The following is a 20,742-nucleotide window of genomic DNA, read 5'->3' as shown; positions in this document are numbered from 1 at the left end:
ATAAAGGCAATCCTTGAATACTTTCAACTCTCCTTTTCCTCTGTCTGTCTGTCTAGTCGCAAACGTATCAATAACCTTAAAATGATATTCTGAATAAAATTCAATATAAATTAAACCAAGTAAGCTTAGAAAGATGAATGAACGAGTCATTCTCCGGTAATACCATGCAAATAAAACTGTTTCACCACAAGGACAAAATCCATATATGCAAAATGTACTCGAGGACTGGGAACATAATTGCATTATCTTGTTCTCTACAGTCAATTCGGTTTTGTTGGGTGTAGGTCATGGTTTATTGGCTCAATAAAGTCAATTTAGTGAGGATATAGGGGATGTATTAAATGTGCAGACAGAGATTCATGCAGTAATTCGAATGTATGGAAAGCTTGCGAGCGGAGAGATTGTGTCAGTTTATACGTATCCATGCCATACCCACATGTGGACGTTCCAATGTCACTGGGAATTTGCTTGAATGGTTAAAGTTCTGGGGTGGATATTTCACTTGCCAAATCTGTTTCGAATCTTTATAAACAACTGCTATTTATGTTTCTTCCACGAAAATATTATGTATCAACAGATTATTATACCAGTAAGGCGAAAAGATTAATTAGGAAGAATATATAGGGAAAATAACCTTCAATAGGTGTCTGATCCTGAAAAAGTAAATAAAGTGAACAAGGAAGCGGATGCTTTACAGGGACCGAATTGAATTTGTGGAAAAGTGTTCTGCAAGTGAAGCACATTGCTAAGAACGGACAACGATAGTGCTTAGGTGTGGTAGGCTCGCTATGCACCATATGGGCGTTTATGGAAATCATATATGGATGCTATCGATCCCAAAGACGTTTTAGGAGTCTCATGCTATAAAATTGCATTATTGGGGAATTCAGAACTATTCGTTTGTTTGTATATTTCTATTCGCACTGCAGTGCCTGCCTTACGATGACTAAACCGAACGGTAGGCAATATCCCTATGACACCGGCGACAACGATCAGTAATTATTTAAATGGTTGAATACAAGAATACCGCACAGCAGGGTCGACAGACGCATACGACGGTCAGAGTTGTCCCGGGATTGGACCGGCTCCTGTAGCAGTCATTAAGAACGCGATACTTCGACTGGCGAGTATGGAGGTAGTGTGTCCAGGTGAAACCGTATATAAGCTACATTTTGTTAATAAGGCTAGTCAGCGGATTGATGTGCCCAAAAGACTGTATTTGAATTCGGTGTATTTTTGGTAATAAAACACTGTGTGATCGTCCGCCTTCCTTTCACCGCACAGATGTCTGTCTGAGGAAGCCCAGTATTCAAATATGAGTCTGACTAGACTCCTTTATAAAGATAGATCTTATTTGGGGTGACGTAGAATTTGCAATCAGATATCAACAGAATTAGCTTTTAATATGGCTGAATTTTGAATTTGAGTAACATGAGGTCATCGACAAATTTAAAAAGTTGTATTGTCGCATCATATACCGAGGAAGCATTGCTGCGTAAATGTTGAAGGGAATGGAGCTGAGACAGCCGTTTTGAGAAGAAAACCATTCTCCTTAGCGTCCTTATCGAATAACGCCCTTTGTAAGAAGAATCTCGAAATGTGCAATATTATTTGATTGGGTATACCAAGGTTAATTAGTGTATTGGTTTCGTAGAGCGCGGTCCATGGTCGATGCAATAGCAACGGACCTGGCTGCTGTTAATGCGTCGGCCGACATCCAGTTCGGTGGGGCCGTCGGCAGGAACCACGCTGCCTAGATATACTAATGAATCGATTCCTTTGATGCTCTGCCAATTAACGTAGTTAGAGAGAGTGTGATCACTCGTCAGGCTGGGAACGGGTTGAATCCAACTCTATTTCCAAATCCAGAGCAATTTGGCCAAGGTAGCCAGCGTAGTCAATGTGTTTGAGGAAAGATGACAATTGAATTCCTCCACATCCGCCAGATAAGGCAGCATGAAGAAGGTTACCGATAGCAGAAAGAAATAATACCATTAACAAGATGCAACCCTGTTAGACTTCTCTATGGACCTGAAAATCTTCCGGGATTTTACCTCGGTGCAGCACGCGGAAACCAGCCTGCTTTCTGTCCTTCAATCTTTCGAGATGTTCTTTGAATCGTTCCAAGATTATTTTAACCATTATCTTTGCGACGGCGGGGAGTATGCGGATATCCCTTTAATTGTTACAGTCAAAACGTCTACCCTTCTTCCTCTCCCCGGGAAAGGTCTCGGATTCCCAAGATTTCTGTACGAGTGGAAGCAATAGATTCGCAGAAATTACAAGTGTCGTGATAAGTAAGTCTGCGGGGAAACCACCTAGCCCAGCGGCGTTTGAGTGCGTTAATGGCCGGAATAATTTCTCTTCGCATCCGCACATTATAGTGCACTTCATCATCCACTTCATCCAGAAGTTCACCGGGTAATTCGGTTAAGAACTGCGGTGGAATTTTCTTTGCACTTCTTTAACTGCTTTTCAAAGTGGATTAGGAGTCGACCGTTAACGTCCTTCCTTCACGGACCATCGGAAGATTTGCGGCCACATGCAAGCTCGTTCGCGGTATACCCGTCTAAAATCATTGCGTTCTGCGGCATCTTTCGCTTCCCTGACGGACGCAGCAGCAAATTCGCTGAAGTTCTCCGGATTTCGCTCGGTATCGGAGTTCGAGCGCGTCTGCCATCGCTCGCAGCGGCCAATAGATCTTTAACCCCTTTCGTTCATCAATTCGCTTCCACGATTCCGTAATCTGCTTTTATGAGCTTATGTAACTCGGCCGCCGATAAGTGCTGCGTGGTGGTGACGGTGGATGCTAGGAATGCCTTTAACACGGCCAACTGGGGTTGGATTAAGGGCATCTTGCTAAAGTTGGTGTCTCTGCTTACTTAGTTCGGATAATCGAAATTTACCTCTCGTAAAGACTTCTTTGGTACGAGATGGACGATTGACTGAAGGAATACGTTGTAACAGGAGGTATTTCCAAAAACTCCGCTTTGGGGCTCCTGCTGTGGAGCATTATATATGATAGGGTGCTCAACCTTCGCGTGCTAAATGAGTTTTATTGGTTTTGCAAACGACCTGGTGGCAGTAGTAGTGGCGAAACACCCCTAGGACGTGGAGCTGTATGGAAGTGAAACCCTTCATACCATCAAAGCCTGGTTATAAATTGTGTAAAGTGAACCTCGCGGACGAAAAGCCGGAGACGGTCCTTATTACCAATCGCCAAAACTTGGGTTGGTAATCACGACGTCGTTTCAAGATTGATCATCAGATATCTAGAGGTAATGATCGACGCCAAGTGAGCTTGAAGGGGCACCTGGATTATGCGCGTGAAAAGGCTAGCTCATCTTTAGCAATTATGATGCCTAATATTGAAAGACCAACATCTAGTCACCAGCTGCTTAGCGCAGGGGTGGTGAAATCGATCCTGCTATATGCGGCTCATGTCTGGGCCGGAGCACTGGACAACACGATGAACCAGAAGAAAGGTGATTTCGCCATACTGACCAATCGCGTTTTGTGTGTGCAGTGCATATAGGACAGTGTCCGGTGAGGCAGTGTGTGTCATCGCGGGGATGATTCCCTTGGATCTTCTAGCGAATGAATCCCACTGTCTCTACCGAGGAAGGAGCTGTACAGGAGATGGCAGCAACGGTGGGATAATTCCAAAATGGGCCGCTGGACCCATATTGAGAGATAGGTCGAGCGAAAGCATGGAAAATTGAATGACCACCGAACACAGTTCTATACGGGACACGGTAGATACGGGAAGTACTTGCATCGCTTCAGATAAGATGAGTCCTCAGAGGACCCGGAGCATGTTGTGGTTCATTATCCGCTATTGAAAGAGGGAGGTAGTTATCGGGCCCCACAATTTTCTAGGGGCGGTGCTGAGGTCGAAAGCAAATTGGACAGTAACCTCGAAAGTGCAACTTAGTCATGCTGGTGTTAACGAGAACCATCCGCAAGAAGTATTATAATATGTCACGGAGGTTCCGCAGGGATGTGGGCGGAGAAGCACTGCAGCGACCTAGCGCAGCAGGGTTTTTTTAAGATTTCAACCTCTCCCCATAAAAAAACATACTCCTAAGTGCCCGCTTGGTGCAAGGAACATATATTTTGACAAAGCGATATCCGAAATCGAATACGCTTTGGACGCATTTATGGGTATGGAATGATGGATCAACTATCTTTCGTAGGCAGTAATTTGTGAAGCATCAAAACAGCATGGAATCGATCTACTATTGACCACTGGAACTTTTCGCGTGATGGGGTGGAAGAAGACCCATCATTTAGTTGCAAGGAAGTCGATTAAAGTATCCTAGGAGCTATCGACAAACGGGGTTGGCCAGAGAGTTGGCTCCTAGTAATGAATGCCTTATTATCCTTTTGGAATACTAGGGAATAATTTTACAAGCATTTGTAAACCATCTAGCCATTGCCATTGTAGCTAGTTGGAGATACGGTGCGTGATCGCTCAAGTGCAATTTTGAAGATAATCCTGTCTGGTGCCTCCAAAATAGATGATGAACTTTAAAAAGGTAAAAGTATTTAGCTTCACTGAAAATGATAAGTGTGCCAGCTAGATGCTACTTTTTTTATCGGGGGTGCAAATAGGCCAATATTTAGCAGGACATTTTGTCTCGAAATTAACGTAGAGGTACCGTGTCCAGAAGGGAACCACTGGATGTATATATTCATAGGCTTTACTACTTCGATGTATGCGGCGGGGTTAAAGGTTTCTGGCATCGAGAAGCTTCCAGCACCAATTCAAAACCTTAATTTAACTATTACAGGAACGATGAGAACTACAGTGTCCGCGGTACTGGCAACTATTCCAAATATAACTCCTATTCACTTGGGGGTACAAACAGTCGTGTGAACCATGACTCATCGCATGACAATGGGCCCATTTGGAAATTCCCAGGAAAACGTTAGTTGCCTGCGAATCAAATGACCTGGAATCCTTAAGTCAGTAATGATTAAGCCTTCCTTTCCAGGCAAGCATATCCGCCATTCGATTCGCAGTAAAAGAATAATAATAATCGTTGGCGCAACAATCCATGTTGGATCAGGGCCTTGAAGTGTGTTAGAGCACTTCATTCAAGACCGTAACGGTACACTAGGAGGCAATGTGGTCAGCATTGCGCTCGCCCGAGATTATTACCCTGATTTGACACAGGTACTCATTCACAGCTGAGTCGACTGGTATCCGACGTCAAATCACGATACAAATTCCACTGCCACCAGTGAGATTTGAACCGCGACCTTCCGTACGACAGCCTTGCGCTTTAACCACTCAGCTATACGGATAGTAAAAGAATACCTGCGAAAAAGCTGGCAGGGTTGCGTCTTTTAAACCTGCTCCGACCAAGCCATGTTATCAGTACTAAATGGCGACATTATGATACAGATGATACAGATGCTGCCTATACTCGGCCGACTAAATGAAATTTTTCCAATGAGGGTGGCAGAGCACTTAAACATTGTGGGTAATAAGAAGATTCTGGTTCCGTAAGGGTTTGGTTTCAGAATGGTAGGATCACAACTAACTTTCGGCGTTAATCTATCCACTGTTAGGTCTGCTTTAAAAGGTCAAGTTGAAAGGATTCTCGCAGTGAATGGAGAGATTACAAACCATGCTGGCAAACAACAGGGAAAAAATGCATTCTTATTGTCCATAAAGGAAGGGGATGATACTGGCAGGGTCCTTAACAAGATGTTGATAAAACAAGTACTGCTTAGCGAAGCTGAGATGATGGGCTCGTCTAATTGCATTAATCATGAGGAAGAAGCCGAGGTGACCCTGTACTTTATATAGAGTTGTCTGACTTACTCTGACCTTAGACAGGCCTTTGACAGTCAGGAAACCGTCTGCATATGGGACATCTCGATAAGTTGTAAGAATCTAATCATGGATGGTACCGTGACTGGAATATAGCATATGCTATACAGACGCTAAATAAAGGCTGTTGCACACGCGAGTAGAACTCAACTTTTGGATGCCTCGAACAAAAGATTGCCAACTCTTTGACAAGGAGAGCCTGCATGCATTTCTATGCACGTGAATAAGCATATAAAAGTACAACTTGATCATCTTGAACTCTAAAGTGCACGCATCAACAAATATGATAAAGCCAGTTGAATGCACAACAAGAGCCCATACACAATAGCCTCACCATTGTCCATTGGCCGTAATAATCCGGATGCATTACACCGTGACTACGTAAAAGAGGATAATCTTCTCGACAAATCATTTGGCGTCACTGTAACTGAGAAGTTCATTCCATGAGTGATTGTAATCAATGACAATTGTATCACTTACTCACTTGAACTGTATGCTATGGACCCGTTCCGCATCAACAGCATCCAACACTCCCGGTGACAGTATCAGCGTCGGTACCCAGCATCGTCATCCATTGAGCAAGCCAGCGTCTAAATTGTTTTATCAACTTTATCTATTTTATCTGGTGTCCCGCTGAATACATTAGAAATATTATTCAATTAAGGTGATTTCAGTCTTTCCTAGAACAATAGACGTTGTCATTCATGTAAAGACGATGAGTGGCATTACAAGGAGTAGCGTGGTTGGAGTGAATTGTTGCGATTGAAATATTGAATGGAAGCATGATTATCCTGGGTATGTGATGATCCGATGGAAAATGACATTAGGGAAAACAGTCTGCCTCGAATAAATCTGTTTATATTATGCACCATTGCATGTTCTTGAGGCTATTTGTCTTAGATTAAACGAAAGGCCTGATCTTGAAAGTGGAAAAGTACTAGCGTTTGCTGCTTCCCACAGGTCACTCCTTCAAAAAAATCAGGGTTATTTGGTAACAATACTTCAGTTAAATTCCTTGGTGAATCCATCTGGGAAATTTCAATCACTTGATGTGAATACCAGCTGTAATAGGGATCGATTCTCTCGATATTACCTTTGAGGGAAATCGAAATTTAAAACTCCTTTTAGGGCCTCTTCGGCCCCCCAGGTTCAGATTGATCATGCAATAGAATAGATATTTGATATTGACATATTTGATATTATCTAGGAGATAAAAGCCTGATAAATCTAAAATCTCAAATAGCAAATAAGCCTGACGTACAAATCTCAAGTATCTATCACCACTTTCAAAACTAGTCGGTCTTAGATACGAGAATCAGTTTAGATACTGCAACCTTAACTAATTCTGACCCGAAACAATTTAAATTACATTAAATAAAATTTTAATGGCAGGAGACAGCCGGACCTTGTTTATTTCACCCGTAGGGGCGTACATAATCTTCCAGAGAAGCGCGAACTACTAACGCACATATAGAATGGGTGCCGAAAAAAACTTAGTCCCCTATTTTAATGGGTCCATATGTAACCATATATCAAAATCGCTCGAAGCTAGAAATAAAACAATAACTACTCTTGACCCAGATGTCAGATCAGAGGTAATATATTAGTAAATTTGTTGAATTCACACTAAGTATGATAGATAGATTTTGATTATTATTAACATCAGTACAGAGTCAAGAACTGCTGGTTCATTTCATCCAAGCAAATAAATTATTAATCTTTATTGAACCCGGAGATTCGACACGAGTTGGAATTTATACACATGTGTAAATAGATGCATACTCGCATACAAATTGATTCGATCTTAATTTAGATATTCGCAATGGACATATCTAGTGACCATTCTCATTCGCTATGTGGACGTGGTTTCAACGAGATCGAAGAGTGACTTAATTTGCAATGCAATTCATTTCTCCAATAAATACTAATCGTCGGTAATTGAAAGCAATTTACACGAGCTAAGAGCAGTGTTAATTTGTTAATTTTGTAGTATTTATGATTGTTTTAATGGTGGTTTCAAGTTAGATGTGTGCTAAAATATTTTTACTGCCCACTGAATTAGAATTAGAAGGGAAATTAGTGTAAAAGCAGGCTACTTCGAGTTTAGATTTCAAGGACGTCATAAGGAAAAAATTGGATTTGAACTGAAACTTCTACGCATCTAGTATCCCTAATCATTTCGTGCAGATAAAGAGGCCTCCCTTAGTAAGGAACTCCAGACTTTCCGGTTTCGCGTCGAGGACCACCAACCCCTTAAAGCTATTGTAAAGAAGTCTGTTTTTTTTTAATAAAAACCAATCAACTTTAATTCAAATATATATATGGCAGCAGCATCGCTCAAGGTTACCTGAAATTCTCTTCAGCTCTCCTCACGACTTCCCGAGATGCCCGCACTCCCCCTCTACTGCTCTGCGCCAAGGACCCTTGGGGCGATGCGTAACCCGCAACGCATTTGTCGCCCCCTATATTATGTGCGACCTATCTACTGCCACTTCCACCTTCCGATCACACTGCGTATGAGCGCTAGGCCTATGCACCGACCGGTGCTTTTGGGTAATAGTGGAGTTCACTTTCCATGTGCTACAACACAGAAAGGACACTAACACAGAACAGTCTCAATTTGGAGTTCAAATAACTGAATTTCAGATTTTGAACAGGGCAGCGAAAACGGATCTAGTGCTGCTAATGCGTCGGGCAACAACCAGTTCGGTGTCATCGTCGGCGGAAACCACGCTGCCTAGGTATACAAATAGATCGACTCCTTCGATGCTCTGTCCATTAACGCAGGTAGAGAGAGTTCCATGGCCCATCAGACTGAGAACCTTAGTTTTGTTGGTGTTTATCTTCAGTCCGGATAGCTGAGTGGTTAGAGCGCAAGGCAGTCGTACGGAAGGTCGCGGTTCAAATCTCACTGGTGGCAGTGGGATTTGTATCGTGATTTGACGTCGGATACCAGTCGACTCAGCTGTGAATGAGTACCTGAGTCAAATCAGGGTAATAATCTCGGGCGAGCGCAATGCTGACCACATTGCCTCCTAGTGTACCGTTACGGTCTTGAATGAAGTGCTCTACCACACTTCAAGGCCCTGATCCAACATGGATTGTTGCGCCAACGATTATTATTATATTATCTTCAGGCCAACTCTATTTCCCTTTCTTTCTAGACCGACAGGTCCATGACTCGGTAGGAGAACAACCAAATATCATCAGTGTAGTCGCGGTATTTGCGGAAAAATCCTCCAGCGATTTCCTCCAACTACTCTGGATAAGGCAGCATGAAGAACATCACCGATAACAAGAGGAAATAATGTTGCCGACAGAATGCAACCCTGGGGGACTCCGCTTTGGACCTCAATATCCTCCGAGATTTTACCTCGGCGCAGCCCGTTACATTTTGCGCCATAAAATGTCGCTCTGATAATAACTATAACTCTCCAGATATACTCCCTGTTCACGCTATCGAAAGCTTTCTCAAAATCGATGAAGATTAAGTGTAGCAAGGATCTAAATTTCACGCACAGTTCCAAAGTAATCCGTTAGGTGCTGATGTGGTCAATGCAGGAGCATCCGGAGCAGAAACCTGCTCGCTGTCGAGCAAGCTTTCGAGTTGTTCTTTAGCGATCATCCCCTTCTTCCACCATATGAGAAAGGGAAGTCCCAAAATTTCCATACGAGTGGAAGCAATAGATTTTCACAAACTAAAGGTGTAACGACAAATATCCCTACGAGAAAACCATCAAGCTCAGCGGCTTTGCTCTGTTTGAGTGCATTAGTGGCTGAAATAATTTCTTTTCTGCTTGGAGGAACAGTCCGTATCCGCATGTTACGGTAACTAGCCATTTTATTCACAAGAGGGGAAAGTTAATTGGATGTGATTCGGTTAAGAACTGTGGTGGAGTTTTCCTAGCACCTCTTTAGCTGCTTTTCAAAATGGATTAGGAGTCAACCGTAAACGTCCTTCACGGGATCGTCGGAAGATTCGCGACCACATTCAAACTATTTCGGGATGCGGTATACACTTCTGAAATCATTGCGTTCTGGGGCATCTTTCATTTTCCTGCCCGTGCGTACACTACGCTGAACGCTCCCGGGATTTCGCTCGGTATCGGAGTTCGAGCGCGTCATGCCCTCCATCGCTTGCTGCAGTCAATAGAGCCTTTAACCGCTTCCATTCATCTATTCAATTCCACGATCCTGCAGTTTTCTACCCCCCTTCGGGAGGAATGCACTCGCTGATCTAAGAATTCACATCTTTGTTCATGGACGACCAGAAGTATTTCCTGGAGAGTAGCCGGTTCTTTGTCCGAATGCCAGGGTGCATAAAATCGTGCACAGAGGGAAACACCCTACGAAAAGTGGCCAGAATATAAGACCTAGGTCCCTTTTCGGATATCTCGCAATGTATAGACAGAGGTAAGCTGAAGATGGAAAACTCCTTGAACTTGTATTTGGAATCTGACTGCAGGCTTTGAAGAACTGCGTCATCCCTTCCACAGCGTTGGCCAAAAAAAAAACAAGTTGGGGCTCGACGCTTCAGGTATGAAAGGTTTTTTTCATCTTTTATGTAATAATATTTGGGTACACAATGGTTTCATTTATACATATCTCGTAGTACATGTGGTTCTGAAGTTTTATCTCTTAACGAGTATCAATTTGAGGCAAAGGAGGCTACTTTGACCTACTGCAATTAAATCAAAATTATACAATCCCAGCCTGCTCTCCAATATCTCCGGGTGATTTTCAATCAGAAGTTGAACTCCAAGCAACATCTGCAATATTCAGCTGCAAAGGCGTCCGATTTGGTATCATTTTTAAATTTCGTTATTATATAGGGACCAAAAACGAGCACTTACCAGCTAAAATTTGTTTGAAGATCGAAGTTGTTTGGACTAAAAGGCCGATCGAAGCAAAAAAACTGATTGAGATAAGGTGTGAATCCGATCAAGACCAGCAGGAAGAATACGTTTCTTATTTAAGAAGACAAATGCAGTTGCCATTTTCTCAGAACTTGGCTCTTAACTGTCTTAAGTCCTGAAAGTGTCGATAAATAGACCACTTTGAAGACCACTTTCTTTAAAGCTGTAGGACGACTTCATAGAAATGCACGAATATTTCACCAGTGCCTGGTTTGCTTCCTACGACTTATATGTTTTCGGTTTGTGGATTCGTTAATAAACTTTTTGGGGGGACGATTAAGAAGGGACAGCTATCCCAAAAACCTAAAAAGTTGGCGAAATTGACAGTGAGGGTCCTTCGACAAATGTTAAAAGTCGACTGAAGTATCCCAAAGACACGTGCTTCCTTGCCATTTTGCTAGCCAGGCTCGGAAATGTGGATCCCTCACATGTAATTTAACAAAACTTGATAAATACTCCTGGATTCGCACCGAAATCTGAAAAACAAGCAACAATCGGTTGTCGGGGCCTTCACGAGGGGGATCTTCGCCCTCAACCAACAATCAAACCCTTGAAGCGTGCAATTATCAGATCTTCTGTTTGGGGTTGGGTCACGCTCTCTACCTGCAAAATAAATCCATCGGAAAATTCAAAATTTAATTTCCCAAGACAGCGATATCGAAATGCCAGCTTTAATAAATTTTTCACGGACCAAGAACTGTTATCGAAACTGACCTACATGCGGCGAGAAGGGCGAGGGCGCTCAAACACATATCTTTTCACCTGGTAGCTTTCTTAGCTTTTTTACCGTTTTGTTAAATTTTTTTAATCCCAGCGAACAGGCGGCAATTTTGTTGATCCTTTGATTCACGAGAAAAACAACAACTCTCCTCAAGAACAGCCAACCACCTCACCTTTCCTAATTCACCCGAAATCACCTGAATAGTGAGTTTTTTATTTCTCATATACCGGTATTTAGAGAACCAGTTGTCTCCTCTTCCTCAGTGAGTTTTTGTCTGAGCTGCCTATGGTCCAGCTTGTCCTTAAATACCTAAATTCGGATCTTGGTAGAGCAATTGAAACCAGCGCAGATATACGGAGATATAAGCGTTTGAAGTTTTTCCCAAGATTCCATCCAAATTTCAGCAATTTTCCACAGTTCTTGACAAATCCGGCTTGATTCACGGTTATTTCAGCGATTTTACGAATACAGTTGTCAAGAACGCGTTCAAAGATCTTCATGCCTTGAGATAGTAACCAGATCGGACGGTAATTCGAACATTCTGCTGAACTATCCTTCTTTTTTTTTATTGGAACTGTGGTGCTTGCTTGCCAATCAGATGGTGTTCTATTTTCCTGAATAACCTGATTAAAGACTTCACTGAGTCACAGTGTTGGGTGCCAGCTCTTCTTTTTGCAAAGCTCAGATGCGATATTGTCAGGTCCTGTGGCTTTCCCCGATTTCATTCGTTTTATTGCCTCCTTGGCTTCAGTTGCGCTGACACGAAAGTCCTGGGGGTTTAACGTGAGTACCTGCCGTGAAGGCTTAATCCCACGGTCCTCTTCGGACGCGGATTGATTTTGTGACCCCAATCAGAGCCCCGCCATGCAAGCACAGCGGTCCTGGTTTATACTGAGTGCAGGCTCAGCATTCATACCAGTGGATGCGAGGCCTATCTAACACCTCTGCCGCATCTAAGGGGTACGGCGCCCGAGTTGTACAGCGCAACTCCACGCTTGAGCTCCGAGGAGCTTTGCCCGCGATGTAGGCATAACCACAACCACCATGAAACTCCCACTAGGGGGCCAACCGCATATAACCGGGCCGAGAGCACATCCTCCAGGAATTTTCCTGCAGCATATGCTCTCAGAGGGCCATCCCGGTTCCCATGGTACCAGATAACTTCCGGTGAGGCTTCGTGGCAGAACCATTTCAGATGAGTTCCTTGCAGACTCGGGTCTGATCACCCTCCTCGAGTACGTGGGGACGGAACTCAGAGTTGCGCTGACAGGTGGAACTGCTCCAAATGTCGGCAATGATTGTGGAAGTGGAGGACGTGTTAATTCTTCAGTTGAAATCCGTTCGAAATATTCTCACCACCTATCCGTTGCGGCTCGACGGTTGGTAAGCAAAGTACCGTTCTTGTCATTAACGCAACCGAAGTGTTCGATATCCTGTGTGGGTTCGTTTCGGCTTTTGGCAAGCCGATACAGATCTCACTCACCATCCCGAGTGTCCAGTTTATCGTAAAGATTTTTGTAATGGTCTGCTCGAGTGGTAGCGACCACTTTCTTTGCTTCCCGGTTGACATTCTTATAAATTTGCAAATTGGTGTTTTATCGTCGAGAAATTTGTGGTAAAGGCGTTTCTTTTCACGGACCTTCATTTCAACATCATCATTCCAAAGCCAAGTATCTCGGTTGATGTACCGCTTAACTGGCTTGATGACCCCGAGGGTTTCAGAGGATCGTGTCTTTCATTTGGTTCTACGATTCTTCCACATTCGTAATGGCTGGTAATTGGGTAAGTGAGATCATTTCTTCTTTCTTCTCACGAAATCGCCACCATTTAATGAGCGACAGGCCAGTGTGTTCATCAAACTGTTTTATCGGTGACTTAATTCACAGGACGGCAATCAACGGCAGATTTTGATGTGCGATGATCTCATAGGAAACGATTTTGCAATCAGCGACAGTGGTAAAATGTCGGCGTCTTACGAGGATATAGTCGATTCGCGTTTTACTGTTCCCACTATAAAATGTAGGGAGATTAGACAATCGTTTTATGAACCATGTATTCATAAGTACAAGGTCATGGGTGTCCGCAAAATCGATTATACGCTGGCCACCCTCATGACAGCTGTTACCGTCTGCCTTTTGACCTACATGACCATTAGGGTCGCCGGCAATGATGAAATACCGCAGTCGTCAGCAGGCACATGACAAGTCTTTTCATCGAGAAGTTGCCAGAGGACATTTTTCTCGGCATCAGGTCGACCTGTCTGTGGCGCGTACGCGGTGAAGAAGTGAATAGTGCGATCAGCTGATATAATGGTGAGCTTCATTAGCCGATCATCAAATCGTTCGACTTCTTTAATGGCATCACGGAAACTCTCTGAGATGGCAATGCCAACACCGTATTGAGTGTGTGGGCTACCAAAATAAATAAGTTTATAGTTATTTTTACCGCGTTCGCGTTTGATGCGCAGCTTTTGGCGCCATTGGGTTTCTTGCAGAACGCAGATATCAATGCGTCTTTTCCGAAGGGCTCTTGCGAGTTCCTCGGTCCTTCCAATTAGGGTACCAACATTTAGCGTGCAGACACGTATTTGGTTTGTTCGGCCTAACTTACTTACGTCCTGACGTCGTCCATGCGTCAAGAACCCTTGCCCCTTTCACTTAATACTTCAGTTCACCTGGGCCTGGTGCACTATTTATGTCTCCTCTAAATCACCAAGGCGGTATCTACTATGGGATAGGTACTATGCATTCTGGCACTACAGCAATATTTAGGACCGACCACAGATGAAGAATATGAGAATAATTTCCCAAAGTGTGAACTTTAGTTTAGTTAGAATTTGTGCATAGTTTTGGAATGGATCCTTTACTATCTCCCAAAATTATAGTAAATTTACAGAAAGTACTGGGAGTTGTTAATGTTAAAATTACATATTTCTGCTAGCCTAGTTAGCAAACAATCCGTCCTATATAAAAATACAATCTTTTCATATTCCAATCTTTTTGTACTTTTTAAATTTTCAAGACTAGAATAGTTTTGTGGTTTTCCCAAAATTCGCGGATTATTATTTCCTGTGGGGGACTGAAACATTCTCGCTCCCTATAGATAATTGTATGGTAATATTATCAGAAATAACACTACTTACCATCATTGGGTTTTCTGCTCAAAATTTTCAGCTCATTTTTAGTTCTAGGCTTGGTTCCGTTCAGTTTACCGCCGTCATCGCTATAAGCCAGGAGGCTCACCATTTCTCGACTCCCTACGTGATCCATTTTATATGATGTTTGCGCTTGCACTAACAATCAAATTTTCACAAACACTAATTATAAATAATTTTTTTTTATTATTGTTAAATACACTTTTCACTAATTTTACATTTTTTCCTATTATTTATTTTGCAGGTAAGGCACACAATATTGGAAAATATTTTCACACAATACTTCTAAGCGCTGGAACAACACTATTTCACTGAAAGCACCTGATAAATTGTAAATGCATTTGCCGTTTGTAAAGGTAACATGAAGTATCTTCTCATATTTTCGAGTGAAACAGAAATGTTAAATATTTTCAACGGAATGCAATAAGTCCCGATGAATACAGCATAAAATTAGATTCAGTGAATCTACAATTCTCCAGGTTGCGATGATGTGATATGAATATCTATTGTATTTTAAAATTACCACTTTTATTCAATAACGTGGAATAAACGTATCTACACACTGTCGAATGCCCAATTAAGCGATATCAACAAAAGTCAAGTCTTAATAAAAAGGCAATTTTCCAAATGATTATTAAATTTCAACTCCTTGATTACTATCTAATGAAGAGCCACCTGGAGAACCCTCCATCAGTCGCTTGCTCCAACAAAATAATCTGTTGTTGGTGGCACGTGAAATGAGTCTCGTTAGGACAGAAAAATCAACCCCACCTCCCACTAAATAAATTACACCTCAGACAGTCCTACAAAAACCAGTAAGTTACTCTTAACAGCGCATCATTGCGGTGATCATAAAGGCTAGATAAATTCTAGCGTATAAATCATGCATAGATGTCAAGTTAGAATTCTACTTTATCAACTCTAGTCATCTCGAAAAGTCAATAGAATTCGAAACCCCTGAAACCCCTGAAACCTGCTGCTGGTTTTTTCTTTAAGCGGGCACAGTTCGAGTGCTTGGCATTTTTCAATTGAACAGTCAGAATCGGCCGCAACACGCACTAAAACATGAGCCAGTAACCTCAGAGCTACATCTTTCTGAATGGTGAAATAATTGGTCATTAATCTTTAATGGATAAGTTAGCTGAAAGGTGACTATGATAGTTTATAGTATGTTTACTTATTTGCTGCACAAACTCACTAGTTTAACACCAATTACGGTGGCTATAAAAAGATCGTGTGCTGCGATTAGTAAACAAGTGGATTTTGAGGCTGGGTACATTGCTTTTACGACGCCATTCTAGTCACCTTCGTTAAAAGATCTTTTATAATACTCATGCATATATGGAAATTAAGATTTATGATAACAAACTTGATGGCTTGTTTCGTTTGAAATGTATAGCGGCACTGAGTTAAAAGGATCGTGATGATCTGGGAGCGAGGAATTCGTAGACGGTTCTATGCTAATACATAGATCTGTGCCATTGAAAAGATTCAAGTGTTTTTCATCTCTGGCTACTGGTATTGCTTGTATTGCTTCAAGAGGTTCCCACATAATTTTAGGAAATATGGAACCTATAAAGAACTCAATGCTTATTTTCTGAGATCTTGATTGATATGATTCACTCAAATTTCTGAAGAGGCCTAGCTTGTTTGTTTTCAGGTTTGTACCACTTGTGGTTTTCCACGCAACTAGATTCTACAAAATAATTAGATTCTACTTAAAATTGCCGTTCCCATGAAAATATGCCTAGTGGCGAGTGGAATACTAACCAAAACATTAGCATATTGGAAAAGCCCCCTAAGTCAATAATAATTAGGAGGTACTTTATGTAAATGTCTATATTCACTTTGTAAACCCCCGCGTGGCCTGTCATGGTCACGCGCTTCAATTCTCTCCCGAATTTCAGAAGAATTTCGCACTCTTTCTAGCTTCCCTTCAATAAACAGTCTGTACTAACTTGGTACGATATCAATCGCATCTGAACGAAAGAGGGTTATATAAACTACAACCCTTTGACAGGAGGCTTCCCAAAAGCAACAACACGTTTCGTAATTTTAAGCTCTCACGTAATGCCCGAAGATCCGGGGAATTCACCAGGTTGAAGCATAAGGCAGTAGGCAATACCCTGAATGAGAGAATATTTAAGTAACAGGATTTTAATTCGAAGGATTCATTCCTCATCCTGCTTGGTGATTGGAATGTTTGGGTTACCAAATCTGGTAAGGAGAAGTATAGCCTTGGGACACATACCAAGAGCATGAAGGTCGACAAAGTGGGCTTCATTCGGAAAACAGGTAAAAAGAATCTCTATTTACTCTAAATCTTTGAGACAAATTTGGCAGACATCCTTTGCTTGGAAAACCGTGGAGAAGCAACTGAACAGCTTCATTAGAAGCAGCTTTCTAACACATAATCCCTTACATCCATGCTAACATGCTTACTGGCTAGAATGATCTTCTGAAATTGAAATTGAAGACGTCTCCTGTTGATAAAGGACCCCCAACATCCGCCGTTAGCCGCCTTAAAGCCAAGACTTATATCCGCTGCTGCTTTGATTTGAAGCACATCTTCGAGCATTAAACCAAGATATTTAACCGCTGATTTTGACTCTACCGGCACCTCGCCAATCGACGTGGGGCGCAGGGTCGGGCTTCTCTTTCTGGTCAAAATGACTACTTCAGTCTTCTCCAGTGCAAGGCTGAAACCGTGGGAAGTCATCCATCCTCTTACCCGTCGCATCAATTTGCCAAGTCTGCTTTGTTGTTCTTTGTTCAACAATGCGTTCAATTACAAGTATCGCAACGCCGTCTACATAACTGACCACGCGCGACTCTTCTGGTATTCGACGTGGCAACGGCAGACTATTGAAAGCATTTCGGATATCAAGCGTTACGAGGAGTACACGGGCCGACCCCGCTTGTGAACGGGACAAAGACTGAAGAAAAAGAGGAAAAAACATTATGAGGAGTACTATCCGTCGAGATCGGCATCCAAGACCTCTTTAACATCATCCATTGTGGATCTGCCCGCTCTGAAGCTGAATGGCCTTGGGGCTAAATCCCCGGAGCTCGGATCATTTCAGCGAGTTTCCTCCTGATGAGCTTTTCGACCACTTTTCTGGCCATGTCAAACATTTACAGCGGTCGGTATGCAGACAGCAGCTCAGGCTCTCCTTTTCCTTTGCTGACTAGCGCGAATCTTGCCATCTTCCAGCAACAAAGAAAAACGCCCTCCTTCAGACAGGTATTGAACGCCTCGAGCAGGAAGTCTGGCCGTTAGAGGAACGCCAGTTTGTAAACTCCCGCCGGGGTACCATCAGGACCTGACGCCTTGTTGTTTTTCGTGGTGAAAACCGCTGCTTCAAGCTCTCTGATTATGAAAAGAGGGCATGTCTGGAGGGGATGTCTAGTAAATAATGGCCAAACAATGCGGCCTATCTGGTCGGTATTTAGTATGCAGGGCGAAACCTGGATTTTAATAATGATAAGTTTATAGCCAAGTCCCCAAGGGTCCTCGTTAACCCCGTTGATGAGGTTCTGCTAGCCACGAGCTGTGCTTTTATTTATGGCACTGGGCAGAATCTTTTTTGTTGATCTGTACCCTGCCTTTACGACACATACTCTCTCGCGGGCGTGTAAACATTGTGCCACTCCCTTCGCGTCCAGCAATTTCGGACGTCCATCAGTACGTAGAAGGTTTGTCACGGCTGGGGCCTCTCCGAGCCATGGAAGCCTCGCAGGTTATCGCTATTAGGTTAATTACTAAGTTTACGGTATTGTCAGCTGCAACGCTAACATCCCCCGAAGTGCTCTTCAAAGCGACTCTGTCTATTGCAAGGGCTTTGATGAACTTCCCGATGTTTACTCTCGTGATGTTCCACACGCAGGGGGAGCTCCTGGTAGGAGCAAGGCGTTAGCGTTAACCACTTCCAATGCGATATACTGGTAATCACTTGCCGGGCAGTCTTCGTTAACTCGCAATCCATCCTCTTGGGAGAGCTAAAAAATACTTGAATAAAGATCCAGCGTTACGCTGATGATATCATATTAATCTGTAGGAGTAAATACAAGTACACCCTGTGTGACGGAATCCAATAGGGATTGAGAATTAATAGTAACGCAAAGGAGACGCTGAGTTTCCGTCTGCATACCGGGAAAGTGGTCAAAAGCGCATCAGGGCTAAACTCGTTACGTGCTGTGGGGGGTTACATCTCCAGGACAGTTTGGTCTCAGAACTGGGGGATCCTCGATGAATTCTGTCATGCAAGTTGTAAATGCGGTTCATTAAGCTGAGGCACATAGCCGCTGATCTCCGTGAGTGGTGCACCTCATAACGCTTGATATTAGCGGTGCCTTTAATTCCGTAAAATGGAAAAACTTGCTAGCAGAGGAGGATGGAGATCACGCCGGGATTGCCGGTCTGCTAATACTGTTGATATTGTGGGTTCACATCGGAGGCAAGAACCACCGACTGCATTGCCGGCAGTAAGAGGGTCCATTCCGTTGTCAACTGCTCGTATTCGCCTGCTTGCTGGGAAAATTGGGAAATCCTTCACAGATGCTTCCATTTGTGAAGTCTCGAGAAATATTGTGAGCTAGTGCAAAGACGCTACCCCAAACTGACTGGTGAACGCTGTGTGCGGGGATTAGTTGCTCAATCGCGTTCTGTGTTGGCAGAATAGTGATCGTACTGACTGGACTATCGTGCTCGCGACCGATCGTGCAGACATTGCAAGTTTTGCCAGCCGTGCGGACCCAGCGAGAAATGTTTGCGGGGCCCGAGTCCAGGCTCCATTGGTAGCAGCAGCAGCTGGAAAGCATTTATTCAATTATCCACGAATGTTGCCACCTTGTATCCGGGGGAATCTTCCTTCTCCTTGGCATTCGCACAGCTCATCGGGAGGAGTTCCGGGCCAGTCCTTCGGAGATGGTGTACGGGGCGAATCTGCGACTCTTCGCCGACCCTGTGCTGGATATCAGAGCAGGGTTAAATGACTCCACCAATCTGCGTCTGCTCAGGGACGCGCTTTCGAAACCGCGGTCCTCATTAGGGTAGACACTCCTCGGAGGTCGCTATAGCCCCCATACGAGGGCCCCTTTAAAGTCCTAGAGCGACTGGAAAAGTCCTTCAAATTCGACGTTCGGGGCGGGCCCAAATTCGTCTTCTTGCCGAGGCTGAAAGCCTTCACTGAACCGGGGCAAGCTCCGAAATAGTGTCCGTCAACCCTCAGGTTCGCCCGAAAGCCCCATTGGCGCTATTACTCCCCGGGGTCCTCCGCCGAACCCGTGCGGTTTCAGCCGGGGGAGGAGTGATGTGGCGGCACATTGAAGGCAAGAACCACGACTGCATTATCGGCAGTGTGATCATCTCCGCCGACACAGCTGCCAGCCTCCCACGAGGCAAGTGCGCGGACTTCCTCTTCCTCCTTATCCTGACTACCGGAGAGTACGGGCGCCGGCCACTTTTGTTATAGGAGTAGAGAGTAGAGAGTGCATGGTTGTTAATTTAGAATTCCTATGACACCAGATATTTATTGATTAGTGCCTTAAAACGATGAGTTCGAGACTAAATACAGTAATAAATTTGAAATTAAAGACAATAAAGTGAACATTCCTAAAGCCTGCTAATATACGTGTTTGGTCAGTTATGCGGTACCTGTTCCTGTTCCCCAGACACTTTATCTCATATCGATTGGCCAGTTAGTAATCGCGTCAAAGGACGTTAAGCACTTTTAATTGACGCTCTACTTAAAGATGAGCTTTTTCGAGCAAATCAAAGCAGTAGACAAGGCAACTAGAGCTTTGGCCTTAAGTCCGGGAATGACGATCGTTGCGGGCCCCACATCTACCAGGTGGGGTCTGGCATCTAATGAGTGCAACGCAATCTGTTCTACTCTACGGGTGGAGGTTTGGGCTAATACTTTTAGCAAGGAGGTGTATCATAAGCGTCTGCTTAGCGCATTGTCAATGAATCGGTAGAAATTGTGATCGCGGGAGTGATCCCCCTTGTCATTCTTGCTAAGGGGCGTAGAGCCATATATGCGCGCTGGAGAGAAGACTCAAGGGAGATGGTTGCTTGTGGAGAAGGGGCATACACAATAAATGAGTG

At 43.5% G+C, this 20,742-nt stretch overlaps 1 protein-coding gene across 1 annotated transcript in view; it reads right to left on the bottom strand.

Moving 5' to 3' along the window:
* LOC119658794 (organic cation transporter protein) overlaps positions 1-15,353 on the bottom strand; it is a 126,390-nt gene extending 111,037 nt beyond the window's left edge. Inside the window, exon 1 of the mRNA XM_038066511.1 lies at positions 14,622-15,353. Within this exon, the coding sequence (XP_037922439.1) occupies positions 14,622-14,748 (127 nt within the window). The 5' untranslated portion in view covers positions 14,749-15,353. The remainder of the gene's footprint in view (positions 1-14,621) is intronic.
* Positions 15,354-20,742: the final 5,389 nt, after the last annotated feature.

This window comes from Hermetia illucens, chromosome 6 (assembly GCF_905115235.1).
Source record: "Hermetia illucens chromosome 6, iHerIll2.2.curated.20191125, whole genome shotgun sequence".
In the NCBI taxonomy this organism is placed as follows: Eukaryota; Metazoa; Arthropoda; class Insecta; order Diptera; family Stratiomyidae; genus Hermetia; species Hermetia illucens.
This window is presented reverse-complemented; position numbering and strand designations above follow the sequence as displayed.